General features: G+C 40.2%; 1 protein-coding gene across 2 annotated transcripts in view; it reads left to right on the top strand.

Moving 5' to 3' along the window:
* pde4ba (phosphodiesterase 4B, cAMP-specific a) overlaps nucleotides 1-16,530 on the top strand; it is a 126,260-nt gene that overhangs the window by 37,999 nt on the left and 71,731 nt on the right. The window contains exon 1 of one of the 2 annotated variants that reach the window (XM_023394532.2): nucleotides 11,614-12,282. The exons of the other annotated variant lie outside the window; for it this stretch is intronic. Coding sequence (XP_023250300.1) covers nucleotides 12,182-12,282 — 101 coding nt within the window. The 5' untranslated portion in view covers nucleotides 11,614-12,181. Of the gene's footprint in view, nucleotides 1-11,613; nucleotides 12,283-16,530 lie in introns of those variants that run through there. 2 annotated transcript variants of the gene reach the window in all.

Here is a 16,530-nt window from a genome sequence, read left to right as displayed (position 1 = left end):
TTTGTCTGTCTTTTTTTTTGTCCCCCCCCCTTTCCCTTGTTGGTTTGTCAGAAGAATTCCCAGCTGAGGGCTGTTTTTTAATGTCGATGTGTGTTTTTTGTATTCATATTGTTCATTCAGGCTGAGTAATATATTCCATCATTGCCTGTCTTTGTTCCAAGATGAGTTGTTGCCCGGCTCTAAGAGTGCATGTGCAACTACATGTGTGCATATGAGTTAGCTGAACTTCGAATCATACTCCGCCTGTGAGTTTTTTTTCCCTTAGTAAGCAGGAGGTGCCGCTCTCAGCCACGAGGAGAGATAAAGAAATACAGTATTTGATTTATTTAGTTTTTACTAGAAGAAACCTCAAACTATTGAAATTCAAATCAAATTTGCATTAACCACATACTAGGGTAGTGTTTAAACTAAAGTATTTTATAAAACGGGTAGTCTGCGATCACCTTGTTAACAAAAGTCGGGCAAATGGAAATAAAAACTTGATTGTGACTTAGAGAGAGATTTACATCTAATACAATTTTTACAGAAGTCTCCAAAACAATCTCAAAGAAACTCAGCCCTGATATATTTATATACAAGTTGCTATAGCTTAAATGTTATGAAACAATTGCTTACTTATACATCCAGCAGCCACAGAGCAACATTATCATTACACTGAAGTTGTCTTTCTGGCCACCCGATTAATATAAGTCTAACATTAACTGACTTTAAAGCAAGACTATATGACAGTCTGGAGAAGAATTGGCACACCATAACTCTCACAAATGAAGTGGAATTCATATGCAATAAAATGCACCATAGCTCAGTTTAGCGTACTCTCGAGCTTTGCTTCCACAGCCTTACTTGTTCTGGTAGTTACATTGGCTTGTTTTATGTTTTGGTTTGGTCTCCAACAACCTCGGGAAAGATATCTGGGTCTGAAGCTGCTAGATGCTGAAATTACTTCATCAGCTACTTGTTTACTTCAACTCTCTCCTGCTATGTGCCGGGCAGCTAGCGCATTGTCACAGCTTGTCCGACAGCTTGTCCAACAGCTGGCTGATGTTTAATTTTCAGGTAGGTGCGCACTTCGAGACACAGCAGCACAGTCTGTGGTTCTATGCAAATAATGAAATAAGGAGTTTAAGATATGCACCGAGCTGCAGTTTGGATATTGATTCTCAGTGAGATGTACTAGTGACAATTCAATGTCCAAGCAATTGACTGACAGTAGATTAATGAGAGAGTTTACCTATATTAAACTCTACCTCTGCTTTGCTAAGCTTTAATCGTCATTTCCAAACAAAACTACCAGTTCGTCCAGTACAAATTGTATCTGATCCATCAGGTGGTTCATCCAACAAAAAGCTTTTCCTGTCCTGTTCTTTCATAGAATCATTTCCTGAGCCCACCATACGCTGAATGCAGTGAAAAAGTACTGGGTTTCAAAGCAAACAATGGCCGACCACACAGAGCCACGAGTCAAGTGCTTTCGAACCCACTTGTTGCTATGCAGTTTAATGGAGGCAGTTTGAATGGGGAAGCAAAGTGGGCACCAGTGCAAAAAACAGATTTTGTATTCAGCTGCAGTTGTTTGTGTTTGCTGAATGCTATTTGATACGCGCAGTCTCAAGTGTCAAGCTGCACATCAGTGAGTAGTGCTGGCTTTTTGAAACGCGCAGTTCTCAGATGTGTTTGCTGCTTTCAAAAGCGAGGATTGTGTGTCTCGATGCGGGCTAGAGTTGTTGCTGTAGTGCTTATCGCCTCGTACCGTGTGCCGCTGGCCTGCGTAATCTGAGCCCATGTAGGTACAATCAGCACGTACAGTGAGACAGACATGGCTGTTGTGACACACAGAATGCTATGAAGGTAGTGGCCGGGTAACATGAGAAGTGAAACCAATGAGAATGTGATTCCTTTTGCATGTTGTTCCCAGGGGGGGGATTTCTTCATTGTTGGGCTATTATTTGAATAGAGAGATCGCAATTGATGGTATAAGCATTTTGAACTGCTGTGTGTCAGATAATGGGTTGTTCATCTTACATTAGGCTAAGGTGAGATAGGTGCTGCAGTTGAAGGCCTACACATTTGTAGGCACAAATTGATGACATATTCTCGCTCTTTCACAGAAACAGATAAGAAATGTGCAGCTTGTCAAAACACACCATGAACAACTGTACCATCTCGTGTGTGTTACTCCTCTCGATTAGATTAAAGTTGTTGTTTACCTCAGCCTTACTTGTAGTTTGAGTAGAGAAAAAAAAAGAGATGGAGAATTAACGGCCTACCAGAATTTCCTGGCTGAGGTTTTGAAGACACAATGTCTGATACTATTATCTGAATTCAAAAATCAAATTTTGTAACTCAATCAAAAAATCTTGCGATGGAAAAATCTGTTAGGAGAAAGGTGTCCTTGTTGCCAAAAAGGTGGATTGTTTAGCAGTTGTTATGGTGGCCCATGCAAATATATACCTTGGTTACTCGGGGCTGGGGGATCCAAGATCATTCATGAAATGTGACCTGTACGTGGTCCAGCAGACCTGAACTGAGGCAGAGACTAGATGAGAGGAACAGCATCAATTTCAGCGGAACAGGGACCGACAGAGACGTGAAACATGGCTCTGGAAAGGAAAACTGGATTAGAACAGATGCTGTGATCAACACTGTGTTGGAGGATTATAACTGTTTTCATACAGGGAACACATTTTTATTTAATATCTATTTTGTCTGATTGCAGTATTTTGTCGGGTCTTGGTTTTTCAACGAGCTAACCTCTAATTGCGAGGACTTGGAAAGGTTTTGGCAGCGCTGCAAATATTCAGGCTCTTTCATGAATGACAGAATGAGGATTGGATTTAAATTGGCTGAAACCCACTTTCTGTCTCATCTCATCTGCTGAAAATTGCTGACGTACCGATTGGAAAGAGCACGGGAGGGTGACTTTCTGTGGCCAATCTGAGCTGCTACCACCTGCTGCTTCACTGAAACTGAGGATAGCTTTAAAGTGACGGATGCTGAGATTAACCTGACAATTTTCTGAAACGGTTCTGTGGTGGTCCACGGTGGAATTCCAGGATGCTGCGTCTGTGTGTCGGCTACTTCTTAAGAAGATTGGTTTGCTAGTAGCAGTCTTACACTTTCATCATCAATGAATCAAATCAAGTAAGTTATTGAGTTGAGACTTTCAGAGAAAAGTAAACAAACAAGAAACAAATAGAGTTTTGACACCAAGGGTAATAGAGACACGATGACCGCGATGTCATCCAGTCTGGAAGTTCCCGTCAACCCTTTCTGCTATCGGCGTCACTCCTGGGTTTGGTATGTGATGAAAAGTGGGACCCAGCTTTGTTACTGTTGCCCTTGACAGCATGTGTGTGTGTGTATTTGCATGTGTCAACTTCAGTTCACTGTTTCAACCCTGTCTCCTAGAAAAACCAGACAGTGATCTTGCCCTAGCCTTAACCAAGTGCTGTGAGTATCTGAACATGACTGCGAAAAAGTTTAGTAATGCAGGGCATGAGTGGTCACTGAATGATTTGATTAGTATAAAAATGATGTGAATCATATGCTATGGCCTTCACAGTCATCAGATCTCAACACAATTGAACACCTATGGGAGATTTTGAATGGATGTACTGGACAGCGCTCTCCACCACCATCATCAAAACGCAAAATGAGGGAATATCTTTTAGAAGAATGGTCCCTCTAGTAGAGACCAGAGATTTGTAGAATCAATTCAAAGGAGAATTGAAGCTGTTCTAGCAGCACATGATGTACGAACACCTTACTAAGACACTTTATGTAGGTTTTTCCTTTTAAATTGTTACCCGTGTACTTGAATATTAACATTTCCTAAAAAATCATAATCAGAGAAGCTTTACGTTTTCCTTCAAGGGTTACTGTTGAAATGTTGTTATGAATGTAATTTCTAGGACACAGGGTTGTCCATGTAGACTATTTAGCCTGTGTGCGTGTGTGTGCGTGCGTGTGTGCGTGTGTGTGTGCGTGTGTGTGCGCTTTTGCATATGAATATAATTGTTGTGAGGACACAGTGTGTTATTCTCATTAAACTCAGTCCTTTGTTGTGGTAGCTCTCTGTTGTGCTCTGTGTAGATCGCTGCTGGAAATGCTGATAACACTTTGAGCTGCAAGAAAATCACCTCAGTGAATAGGAGGAGAGCCACGGTGAAAAGATTGCCGTGTTTATTTCCCTCTGTCTATAATCTCTGTCTCCCTTTTCCTTCTTCTCATCAGCTACACTTCCACCCATGTCAACTCAAGATGCACATCTGTACTTAATCACATCCATTTCTCTCCGTACTTGTTTTTACAGTGCTTAATGGGGATCTAAATAACACCTCTAAAGAGTGCTCTGCTAATGTGGATATACTCTAAACTTGCCTAATCTCTGCAGTAAGTGGGTTTCTGCTTCTCAGGTTGTCGAAGTGAAATGTGATATTACAGGGTTTCATCGACACGAGAAACATTTCCTCTCCGAGGATTTCAGTGGTACCTGATCTAATTTTGTCCAATTCTGTAAAGGCTCATCATGCAGAGTTAACATGATTTTGTTAATTAACCTAAAGCAGGATTAGGAGTATTATAGCAGCAAGTCACTAAAATGTACTTTTGTTCTACAGCCCAAGCTTAGTTTATGTTGTGCCTCAAAAAAAGAACCTCTTATACATGTTCTGAACAAATTAAGTGTGTTCAGACCTGGTGGTTTTAGTAATTTGGTGAACATTCCCTCATTCATTCTCCTTGATCTGTGAACCTGAAGTGAATCATTGTTTTGAACCACTTTATGGATTACACTCCTACAGATCCTGTAGCCTGACAGGTGGAGATGGACTAGGAAATAGCCAGCGAGAGAGAGAACTTGGCACATGAGAGCTTTGTTACCTGATTCCCTGTTCTTATGTCAGGATCAAGCCCTCTAACCCTAAACTCGAGTCGTCCGCCGTTCTTAACCTTAAATGTGCTTACCACAACACATAGAGAAGCAAGTCATTGTTGGACTTATCATTCCGCAGGCATTGACGCGCCCAGATGATTGACTATAATCTAATATGTTTTTGAAGTGCAACAGTGACGTGTGCGCAGGGTTTCCTTTGCAGTGTATACGTAGTAGCTCTAAATAATTCAGTCCGAAGCAAACTGCTTCGTGCGAGTGAATGGTGTTTTTATTTTTACCAAATGCCACATGTACTGACATCATCCTTGGAGACAGTAGATCATCAAATCCAGTGATCGCACGAGGCATAAACATAACATCAAAACATTCCAGTTACTCATTACTCATTACTTCATCATTGATTGAAGTAATTACACTCCTAAGCAACTTACTCAGGAGCAAAACAAAATTAGTTTCATGCTCTGCTTTCACTACTCAGCCCAGCTCTGTTGACGGTGCTCTTAAACAACTCCAAAGCCACGTGCACACCTGCACGTCACATACACTGATCAGCCACAACGTCACAACTGGAAGCAGGTTTTAGTGTTGTGGCAGTATTATTCAAGTAAGTATCAGTATTCTTATAGTTGAGCTGTTTTGTACTGTTGTACCGCAGGTCCTTTTCCAGCTTTCGCTTTTTGGGATTTCCTGTTAGAACGTGTTTGGTAGTGGAGTTACATTCTTCACAGCTTAAAATTCACACATATTTTCAGAGCATGGCCCCTGGTTATCACAGCGTGAGTGCTGCTGACGTCAAATACGGCATGATATTGGCACTGAAAAGAGAGCTACTCTGCGACTAGGGGATTAGGTTAATCACAGGGGGACTGACTGCAGTGCCCTGTTTTTCAGAGAGGGGAATTAGATTTACATAGTGAAAGAGAGACAGAGGAGGGGCTGGGGGAGATGGGGAAAGCTGTGTTGTGGTAAATCTGGCAAGACACACACCAGTTGATCTTAAATTCTTGCTTTATCTGAAAATATAAATTGGCAGCTTGTAGATAAATGCTTATTATTCTGCCCTCTTACTTTTCATACCTGGCGCCTTCTCTCTACTCCCCTCTTCCTCCCTCAGTTTTCCTCAAATACTAATAATATTAACTCTTCTCTTCTCTTCTCTTCTCTTCTCTTCTCTTCTCTTCTCTTCTCTTCTCTTCTCTTCTCTGAAAACTATAGTTCAAAGATTTGATGAATGAACTGTTCAGAGTGATACTGTGTATTTTTTGTTTGCTCTGGATTCACCGGTCAAGGTGAGGTTTCCATGGCAATTCAATCAACATCTCATTGGTTATTGAACTCAAAACACATGGACAAATTCAAACAACGTAGGGTAATATCAGGAGCAGATAAAACTTTGGCACTAATAAAAATACACCTGCACTCAATGATATCAGGCTCATTTCATCAATGTGCTACAGTCACTGTCACCATCTCTACGAACATGACAAGTAAACAGGAGAGCTTTCCTAAGCAGGGTCCTCCCCGATGGCACTACACTACCGAGTGTCACTCCACATGAAGTCATTGTCGTCTGTGGAGGACACTCCTTACTAAGTGGAAGGTTTTGTAAATATGTGCTTAAACTGCGGGTTACTCAGCTACACTTGACCAGGAGCAGGAAGGAAGCAGTGATGATCACCATTCCATGGCTAACAATCAATAGACTTCGCTCGCTCATCTGTTGTGTCGATTTCTTTCTGTTTTTCTTCCCAACCTTTTTCTGAGTGGTAGCCTCTTAAAACAAAACGGTGTGTAGTTGTGATCCAGTGTCAGAGGTTTTAAGCTTAAGACATGAGTTTTGAGAGGAAAGCACAAAGATGGAGCTTATTTCTGTTTGGGGATAGCAGAGTCAGTTTCAAAGCACGCTGAGTGTTGGGGAGTTTTAGAGTCTATATTCAATACTTGAGGGTGATTTGGGTTCATTGAAATTTGGTCCGAAACATTCCCCCACAATGCCACATACAACGTCTGTTTGTCAGCTGAGGGAGGCCCCCAGGCCATTTTTAAGAGCAGTATAAATGCATTACAACTTGTTGCTGTTTGCTCTGAAAGCCATTTTGCCACTCACCCATGACCCTCATCGTTCTGCAGACTGATGAGAGCCGCAGGCATTAGTTTGGGTCGTTCACACCTTCTCTGAGGGTCAAAGATAAGTTGTTACGACCCATGAGAGGAATCAGAGTCACATTGAACATCAGTCTGGTTGAATTCCTCCTTCCTTTTCCTCTTTTTTAAGCTACACTTGATTCCACTGTGCATTCGCAGCACGGTCCTGTATTTTCCATTTTTATGGATGCAGCATGTTTAATGAGGAGATTCTAAGTAGATTTGTGGAATTTGTGTCAACACAGACCTTCAAAGGATGATAGTCCTGATTCTCACAATGATCTATTTTTTCCCGCTCGTGTCTTTGCATATCGTACCTTCCTTTTTGTCTGCCACTATTTTTGATACATTTCTTTCCGTCCGTCTTCCCCTCTGAACTTTAAACTCTCTTTCTCTCTTTTTTGAGTTTATATTTAAATACCTTTCAGGGCCTGTTGTTTGATCCTGATTTAATGTGATTGTGTGTGTGTTGGTATAAGACAGACAGATTTCATGTGAGGTGATGTTGTGCCTGTCAGGTTCTGTCAAGTACATCTGAGATTCTATTTGCAATCTTTGTTTTCGGCACACCGAGACACAATTTTTTTCGGTTTCCTCATCTGCAGTTTGATTGATTTAAATCACGAGGGCGAGCCAAAGGAGCGGTCTGCCGGCGACAATTTGACAGGCTACTCTTAAGCCGTCAAATGGATGCCTGATCGATGTTTAATTATGGGTGTCTGCTTCTGTGTGAAACCCTGGTGAGGCTACACATCAAAAATGTGTTGGGTTTTTTCCCTTCATTTTTTAACGCTCTCTTTTTATGTTTGCACTAAAATTACAGCTATGCATTGTCCCTCAAAACAATGTTTAACAATAAGATAAATGATCACTGGGGCTGGAGCAAATCGCATCTGCAGCCATCACTACACACAAGCTCAAATGCACCAACCAAGCTTTCAGCATAGCGGAGATCGCTGTTGTGTAATTAAGAGTTTGCGCAGATGTATTGACTTTCCCAGCATCCCCTTATCTTGGTATTCAAAGCATATCCTCCTACATCGCTCTTTCACCGTACCATTGTGGCTGCTTTACCACAACCATCATCCAACATGTAATAACACTGAAAGGAACTGTGTTCACATCCTGAGTGATGCCAGCTCTGAGTGTTTTCCATAGGGCATGGCTCATCTGGTGGCACATTTTGCACGCCACATCCTGTAAATGTGAGCTTCATGGCTCCTCTGCTCTGACTCCAGGCAGTATAGAACATATGTACACACTGCCATCTTGTGGACGTGAGCCCGCAAGACTTCCTTTTTCTGTGTGATGAAATTGTGCCCTCTGATGTTCATAGAGGGGTTCTGCACATTTTGCTTTAAAATTCTTTTACCCATCGAATCTGAGAGCTGTATTGGGTTGTGAAGATGACAAGAACCAACAAGCTCAAATACAGAATAATCTTTTAATTTAATCTTTTGATGTAATGTGAGAGTTGTTAGAGGATGTGACAACAACAAAGCAGCAAACAGAGGTGCCCTGCCCAAGGGTGAATAGTTTCACTGGGTGGTTGTGGTTTCGTTTCATCAACAGGTTCTACAATAACACATTCTTCTTTACACACATAGTTAGGACTGCTGCTATACATATATCCGTATTTGCTATGTCACCAAGGTTTTGTTGATTGTAATGCCAATATTTCTTGGCATAATGTTTATTTTACATCTGATTCATTTTAAGGGATGACCGATGAAACCCAGCAGGACCAGATCTTATAAACACAATCAGTCTTTTTTGCCAGTGTACAGAGTTGTTCACTGTTTATTCAGCTGTTTTCCACTGCGAGACGCTCTTGTTAGCCCTGCCAAGTCCTACACATACATTTAAAAGTGCATCAGCACCATTTACATGTAACTGAGGACATAAATGGGGAAAAATATACTTACTTTAAGTGATCACTTGATTGATTTTATAATTTAATTTTCTATTGTAAATAAGTTTTACAAAGTCATGAGCCATTAGCTCAAAGGGCTTTAATTGTAGAGTGATTTGACTGCATGATGCCACTAAATCATGTAAGACCACAGAATTAGATTAAATAGAGAGGGTTTTCATTTTTAGGCTAAATTGCATGGTTAACTTAAAATGATAAAAAAAACCTTTCCCTGTTTAATTATAAGTCATAACAACAAAAGTCATGACATTTACCATAAAGAAAAATCTGAACAAATTAAGGTAAACAGATTCCCTTCACATTTGTCACACATAAATATTCCAACTATTTTCATCTCCTCACACACTTACATTTACAGCCAAGATCAATTCAAAGTCAGTTTTCAGGATCTGCAGCAGTTACTGCAGTATACCATAGACGCATATCATTGTAGTGCAAGAAGGGGGCTATTTCTATATCCACTTCTTCTATGGTCAACCCTCAGAAGGTCATTAAGGAAGAATGCCATTGTCATTGTCACGCAGGATACATACACCCCTTTGGCTACCGCATCTTTCACTTCTCCCATTTCTCATCTTTGTGTGTATTGTGAAGCAGTGGGGCGAGCAGCATTGTCCTACTCCTCCCCTTATGTGTGTTTTTTTAAAATGTCTGTGTTATGTGTCATCTTTCTGAATCATGTCCAAATAAGTATGACGAGGAAGCTCACTTGTCCTGTCTTGATGGGAGTTAGGAGAAACTCCAGTCATTTTCCTTTAGAATTCAGTGACGACTATTAAAGGAAGTTATGATAAACAGGACAGAGTTCACACAGCCAATGTCACCTTTTCTTCAAACTGTAAAGTATTGTCAATTTCTGGAAATATAACCTGAAAGTATTAGAAGAAATGACTGCCATTTGCATTCAAAGATAAATCAAAGATATGCTCACTCTTAATTGTGACAAAAAAGTGATAAATGAGATATCGGATGAAAAATTACACATTATTAATGCTTAAAATATCGATGCATTCTACTAGCTAAATAAAATGATGCTGTTTCTAAATGTATGTTTTTCTGGGGTTGAATTTATCTAAATGTACTGTAGTTGTTGCAGGTTTTATCAATGAACGCCCAACATTATACCCAACAGCTACAAAAGATATTATTTGTCACCTAATGCCATTTAGTTTTTATTTTCCTATTTGAATCCAATTCTGATGACTCACTCTTTCTGCCCTTCATACTTACACTCACTCATCAGTTTATTAGCTCCTCCCAGCTAAAACTAATGTGGTCTAATGCAGCGGTTTTAGCTAAGTGTACCTAACAAACAGACTAATGAGTGTAGCCTGTATTTACAATTATTGTAGGACGTTCATTGTATGTGCTGCCATTTATTACAAACCTGCCATCACAGTTATTGTGATATGAGCTGGGTATCATATGTACTGTACTGTGTCATCAGGCTCTTTGGCCCCCTGTGGTGGTGCCAGATGGCACCTCTTTCTCACACAGACACACACAAACAGTTAAGGTAGACCAGGTTGCCAGAATAACAGTGAATCCAAACTCACTATGTTGTTCAGTATGTTGGTTTCTGATCCAGTACAAACAGTAAAAAAAAAACAACACGTTTTTGTATTGTATTTTTTATTTTAATCTTTATTTAATAAAGACTTTATCATTTATAAGCAGTATACAAACATTTCGCACTTGGTTTGTAACATACTATACAGTAGTTGTGCACAGCTATAAGGACATTTTTTTTTTTTTTATGTACATGTTTATCTACAACATATTTTATATTATTACAGCTGTGTTTTACTGTATTGCTGTTCATTATCTGTTCATACACCAGCCTCCATAACCTCATTATAATGTGTTATTAACCATTTAGTAAATGTTTATATTCTGTTTTTAAATGCTGAATTATTCCACTAAAGTTTTTATCATGCATACAACTCTGCACAGCCTGTATGAGCTGAAAATCCTTAACTGATATAAGCCTGAACCAGAGTGTTGTGTAAACAAACAATACTATAAAAAGCCCAAAGATATGAAACCAATTTTCACAATCAAATTTTCAGACCCTCACTGTCAACAAAATTCAGAAATCATAAACCAGTGTCAGTGTAAATCTTACTTAAATCCATTTTCTTTTCCAGGCTTTTCAATTTCGAAACTAAAAATACATAAAAATGAAACAACCATTCAAGTTTATGAATATTTCAGGGTTTTGTTGAGTCATTTTATGAAAAAATAATGCTCTTCAGTCATCATAGTTTGTGCAGCACAGCACATATTATATTACACATATGGTTGGTTTATCTTTCCAGTAACAGTATGTAGCTGGTATACTTTAGTATATTTTCCATAGATACAAGGTTAATTAAATCTGACAAGGCTGTAAAGGATGCATGAATTATGACTCCACTCCAGCGACTCCACTCCAGATATTGGTTGTTCCTCCTTACTCTGTTGGGGTGGCTGAAGGGAACAGAGCTCCAAACACACACATAGTAGTACATATACACACACACACACACACACACACACACACACACACACACACACACACACACACACACCACGGGGAGGAAGTAAAGCCTGTGACGAAAAGTAGAGTCCGCGAAGAGATCACAGAGCGAGCGAGAGAGAGTGGAGAGTCAGAGTGTGAACAGGGGCTTGGAGGGTTCGTTGATATGACGTATGGACTGCTGCTTATGTTGTTGCTGTGTGTGATGTGAGTGTTGTGTGTGGATCAAGGTGTCTGGATACCTCTTTGCTGCATTGGTGCCAAGGAGAGAATGTCTGATGGATAATCTGCAGAGTAACTTTTTGAACAGAGGTTTGATGGGTAACAGTCATGTAAATGTACGACTGTGAAGCCTGAACGAGTGATGTATCGCTGTTTATATGTGGTGAATGTGTGTGTGTGATGGTGCTTGTTTTGTAGGAATTGCAACTCACATTTGATGGTTCTCATTTCAAGGTGCTAGTTAGTGTGACAAAGTGTGTGTTTGTGTGTGTGCGAGTTGCATGCTACAGTGCAGCTATCACTAATGGTGCTGACGTGTATGGGTGTTCATATGTTTGGTGTGCGTGTCAAATACTACACTTTTGATAGTAACACTCTGGGTGTGTTCTAGTGGATGTGTGTTTGTGGTAACGCATGTGATGGTATGTGCTGGATAGTGTGCGCATGAGTGCATGTGTGTGTCGGGGCGATGTACCGGCGTTCACCTTGTGCCAGAGGAAGGGTTCACTTTGACTTCAGTGAGGAAGTCATCAGGAAACTCCACGCCGCCAACCATGGCCATACTCACAGGTTGGGACACACACAGTGACACACACACACACATGTCATGCTGTTATGCTGTAGCACACTTAAACAGAAAGACATTCCTTTACTTTGAATTTTGTCCTTGTACTGACTAATCTGGTGTCAGGTTTGGCTGATTTACAGGTTGTCATTTTACAGCTTCTTACTTTCCAACTGATGAACTGTCTCTTCCATTTAAACTTGTCTTACTTCAACACAGTCCTTAACTATTCTTGTAGTCTTTAAACTCCTCCCCTTGCTGAATGTGTGTCTAGTTTATGTGTAGACTTACTTCCTATTTCCCATACATTAAGCAATCGTCTCATGTGTTTCCCATCATTATAGTAATCCTTGGCTGGAATGTGGTTAGTTGCACTGTCACATGTCTGGGTGAGAAAATCCCAACTTCACTTATTTTAATGGTTCTGCGGGTGCAACAGTCTTGCAGAGAAATGTTTTGAATAGGTTGCGTGAGATAGTCAAGTAGTTTGCCATGCAAATCAGTCAGAAATTGTTGATATGAATTTGTTTATTATCATCACTTCTTTTGGTCACAGTGTCTAGACTGTGTGTGCAACAGGGACAACCAGACGACCCAAAGGATATATCTAAAAAAACCCCTCCAAATCATGACATTGAAGGGTCGGCAAGTGTCTCAGCCTTTAGCAACTCTTTCCTATGATAAATCTGACTCTGTTGCCAAGCAGGATTTCTTGTCCGACTAGTTTTGTTCTGAACCTCCAGTAACACCAGTGTTTAACTCTCTCTACATAAACATTACAAGGTATACCTCTCAGAGAACAACACATTCACCTAAAACCAAGATAAATCTGAGGAGTTGCAAGATAATGAACAACAAGCTAGGAAAGAAAAAAACAAAACAAATTTTTCCTAATCTCATTTATTTTTTCTTTTGAAATACTGGAGAATTTAAATTGAAACAGTCTGAGAATGGAAAGTCACTCTTTGCTTGAAATCACACACACAGCGTGCAGCATGGCTTGGTTATAAAGAGTCACAAGCCAATAAGATGTTGGAAAACTGTGACCAAAATGTCTGTATTTTTTAAAGGGTCCCTTTAAACCACATCAACTACACAAAAAACATCACATTTTCACAAGTATTGAAACTTTGCCAAACCAAAACTTGACTGCGTGTGATTTTTATTTTTTTTTCTGTAATTTGGGTGAACGACACAAAAATTAAATTTAATTGCTGTTGTAGGGTTTCTACGCCACACTGCTCCTTTAAAAATGTTTTTCCTGCTATCATCTTCGAAGCAGCACGCAATCATCCCGGGAGGGCAGACATCAAACGAACGAATAAAGTGGGAAAGACTGAGAGTTTGGGTAGACTGGATGGGATAGTGGATCAGAGATTTAAACAGATAATATAAAGAATGTGTGGTGTGGACCCTAGCAAGCTGAAAACTCAGGCTGCCAACATACTAGCTTTGTTTAAAAGTTGACGGGAACTGCTCTGTTGACACTGAGTACATTTACTTAAAAGATCAGGAAAGAAGGAGGAACAACAAACACACACATCAGTATGTCATTCTAGGAAAACAGAAACTTTTCCATCATATGGGACAATCACTTATCTTTCTTACAGTATACAGTATATCAATACAGTACATTGACAGTATATGACACACAGTCTGCCCTTATCGCATCAATGTAGATTGTAATGCAGGGTGCAGTAGCTCTAATGATGGCTGTTTACACCTGTGAAGTGCGGTGCTGAGGTGAGAATTTGTTTAAAATAAGTCTTTTAGTTCATCTCTTCTTCCTTGGTTGTGAGTGAAACTTATCAGCAAATAAAGTAAGAAATTACCAACACAGATTCAGTCAGCAAAGAAATAAACCAAAAAGTGTTAATTGTTAAAGTGTTAATAAACTATAAGCTGAGTCTCACCCCGGAGGACTGTGGGTATTCTGGCTCAGCTGGAGACATGTCAGGCTGTTACCTTTAGACTTTTGCAAGTTTGGCGGGACGAAAGCAGAGCAAGGAAAACATGATGGATACAACAAAATCAGGCATAGCCAGGTTTACTGAGAAATTTGATGTCATGTGAAATGTCATTTACTTGTAGTTTTGTCATCATGCATAACCAGAATGCTAAATGTTCATTTCTTTGAAACCTTTAAAATGAAGTGGCACAATCCAGTTTGCAGTCATGGAAGTCATGGAAGACATGTTGAGTTCTGGAGACGTCAGGCATCCACCTCTGGTTGGGTGGGTTCCACCTCTGTGACTGAGGGTTTCCTGTGGAAAGTACAGCACTATACTGAAGAAAGCAGAAGTACACAGATGGCACACTGTACTGTGCTACATGTTTGAACCATTAGACAGGTAGAGGAGAGCCACGTGAGCGCTGGCGGATAATTACTCCCTGACCTCTTCCTCACACTGGTGTGTGTGAATGTACTGTTTTCGCTTTTGTTTGTACATAGCCTACAACATAATTACACACATGCAGCTGCCCTGTGCCATTTATGGTATGTTGGTGTGCATGAATTAGCCCATAAACTGTATGTGTCCCATGCAGGGATTGTTTCTCACATGTCCTGCTAGAACAGATAATCTCCCGGAGAGATGGGCTTAACCAAATATTTGAACAGTGACCTGGATTCCTATGGCATAATAACAAAGATCACAGCATCTTTTTATCTCGTCCTGGGTGCTTGGTCCCTTTTTGTTTTCACCCTTTGCTACTGGTCACATCACATCACAGCAGACCAGTATCATTTTCAAGGACTTTTGGAATAGGATATACATACACATGTATACGTGTGTATATGTGTGTAAATAGTTTTTAAAACTATATATGAATTCTCAATGTCCAAACCTCATTTGTGAAAGTGTGTTTGAGACAATGTACAAATAAAGAAATCAGACGTCACTCACATATAGGGAGTATTAGAGTAAAGGAGCAGAGCAGTGATGCTTGTAACATGATTGTAATTGGTCACTAGACCAAAAACAATGTGAATTAAATAGAGATTTTCAGTCATAACTGTTGGCAAAATGACCCTAAACTGCTTCAAACTGTCATCCATAGCTGTGAGCTGAGGCGGCTCTTAAGCTTCATTTTATATTTTGCGATGTGTTAAATAGCTGTCAGCGTTTGAAACCAGATTTCTTTTCACTTTGGTGACCCATTTTCCTTTCCAGGACCTAGAATAACCGTGTTCTGTGCTTGCTTGCCCATGGGTGGGGTGCTGCGCTGTGTTGTAGAGTTTGCGGTTCAGCAGTATTTTATTTGCAGTGCACTTTACCTACAGTGTAATATGTTGTTATGGAGATGGATACACAGAAAAATGTGGCGAGGATTCGTAAGTCTGCCAGTCATGGTTATGTGGCTGGGGCTTTTGATTTGTGGATGACTCAACAAAATTGAAATTTGCCCCCACTGCTGCTGTGAAGAGTGTTTTATGATGGTAATGGTGATTATGTCAACTAAGGTAATGACAAGGATCGTCAGTATTTACAGTATTAACATGTGTTAATACTGATGGATGGCGGGATCTCAAAAGACGAAAGTGATGATAGCAAGGGTTAAGATGATAGTGCCGAGCGTGAAAGAAAGAATGTATCTGCAGTGCTGGAAGAAGTACTCAGACCCTTTATGCAGGACTTATATTAAAGTAAATGTCCTGCATTCAAACTAATGCTTTAGGAAATGTACAGAGGCAGCAGCAAAGTGTTCTTAAAGTATCAAAAGCAAAATTACCCAATTTACAAAAAAGGCCCCTGTGTCTGACATATGTGCATTACATTCATTCATTCATTCATTCTTATTTTCTTTGCTGAATAGAAGGTTATGTGTTTAATAGAGTTGTAGTTCCTGCACTCACAGTTCAATGTGAGCAAAATGGAGAAACCACAGACTGTGACGGCGAGTAGCCAGACTGTACAGAGCAGGGAATGTAATGGAAAACAGATGCCATACTGCAATTTAACAGCCCAGGAATGATTTTTAAAGCAATGTTTTGCTACGATTCTCTCTCTTTGCTGTCTTTGCTGTCTTACTCCGAGTTAAAAGTAGATTTCAGTTCCTGTGTTTAAGTTCCAATAAGTGCCTATCACTCTGTCACTTCACCCACACACTTCCACAGACACAGACGTACCAATATAAACGCACACACACGCACACACGCAACCCGCCTGTAGCCCCTGTTCCTTAATCATAACCACTGTCATCACACCTTTGGCCAGTTCTGCTTTGTGTTTCCTCATGTGACATGAGGGCTG

This window comes from Seriola lalandi, unplaced genomic scaffold, assembly GCF_002814215.2.
Source record: "Seriola lalandi dorsalis isolate HSWRI2012SDOR001 ecotype SW California unplaced genomic scaffold, Sedor1 jcf7180002054949, whole genome shotgun sequence".
NCBI classification, from domain to species: Eukaryota; Metazoa; Chordata; class Actinopteri; order Carangiformes; family Carangidae; genus Seriola; species Seriola lalandi.
The sequence above is the reverse complement of the archived record's forward strand: the minus strand, read 5'-3'. Positions and strand labels throughout refer to the sequence as shown.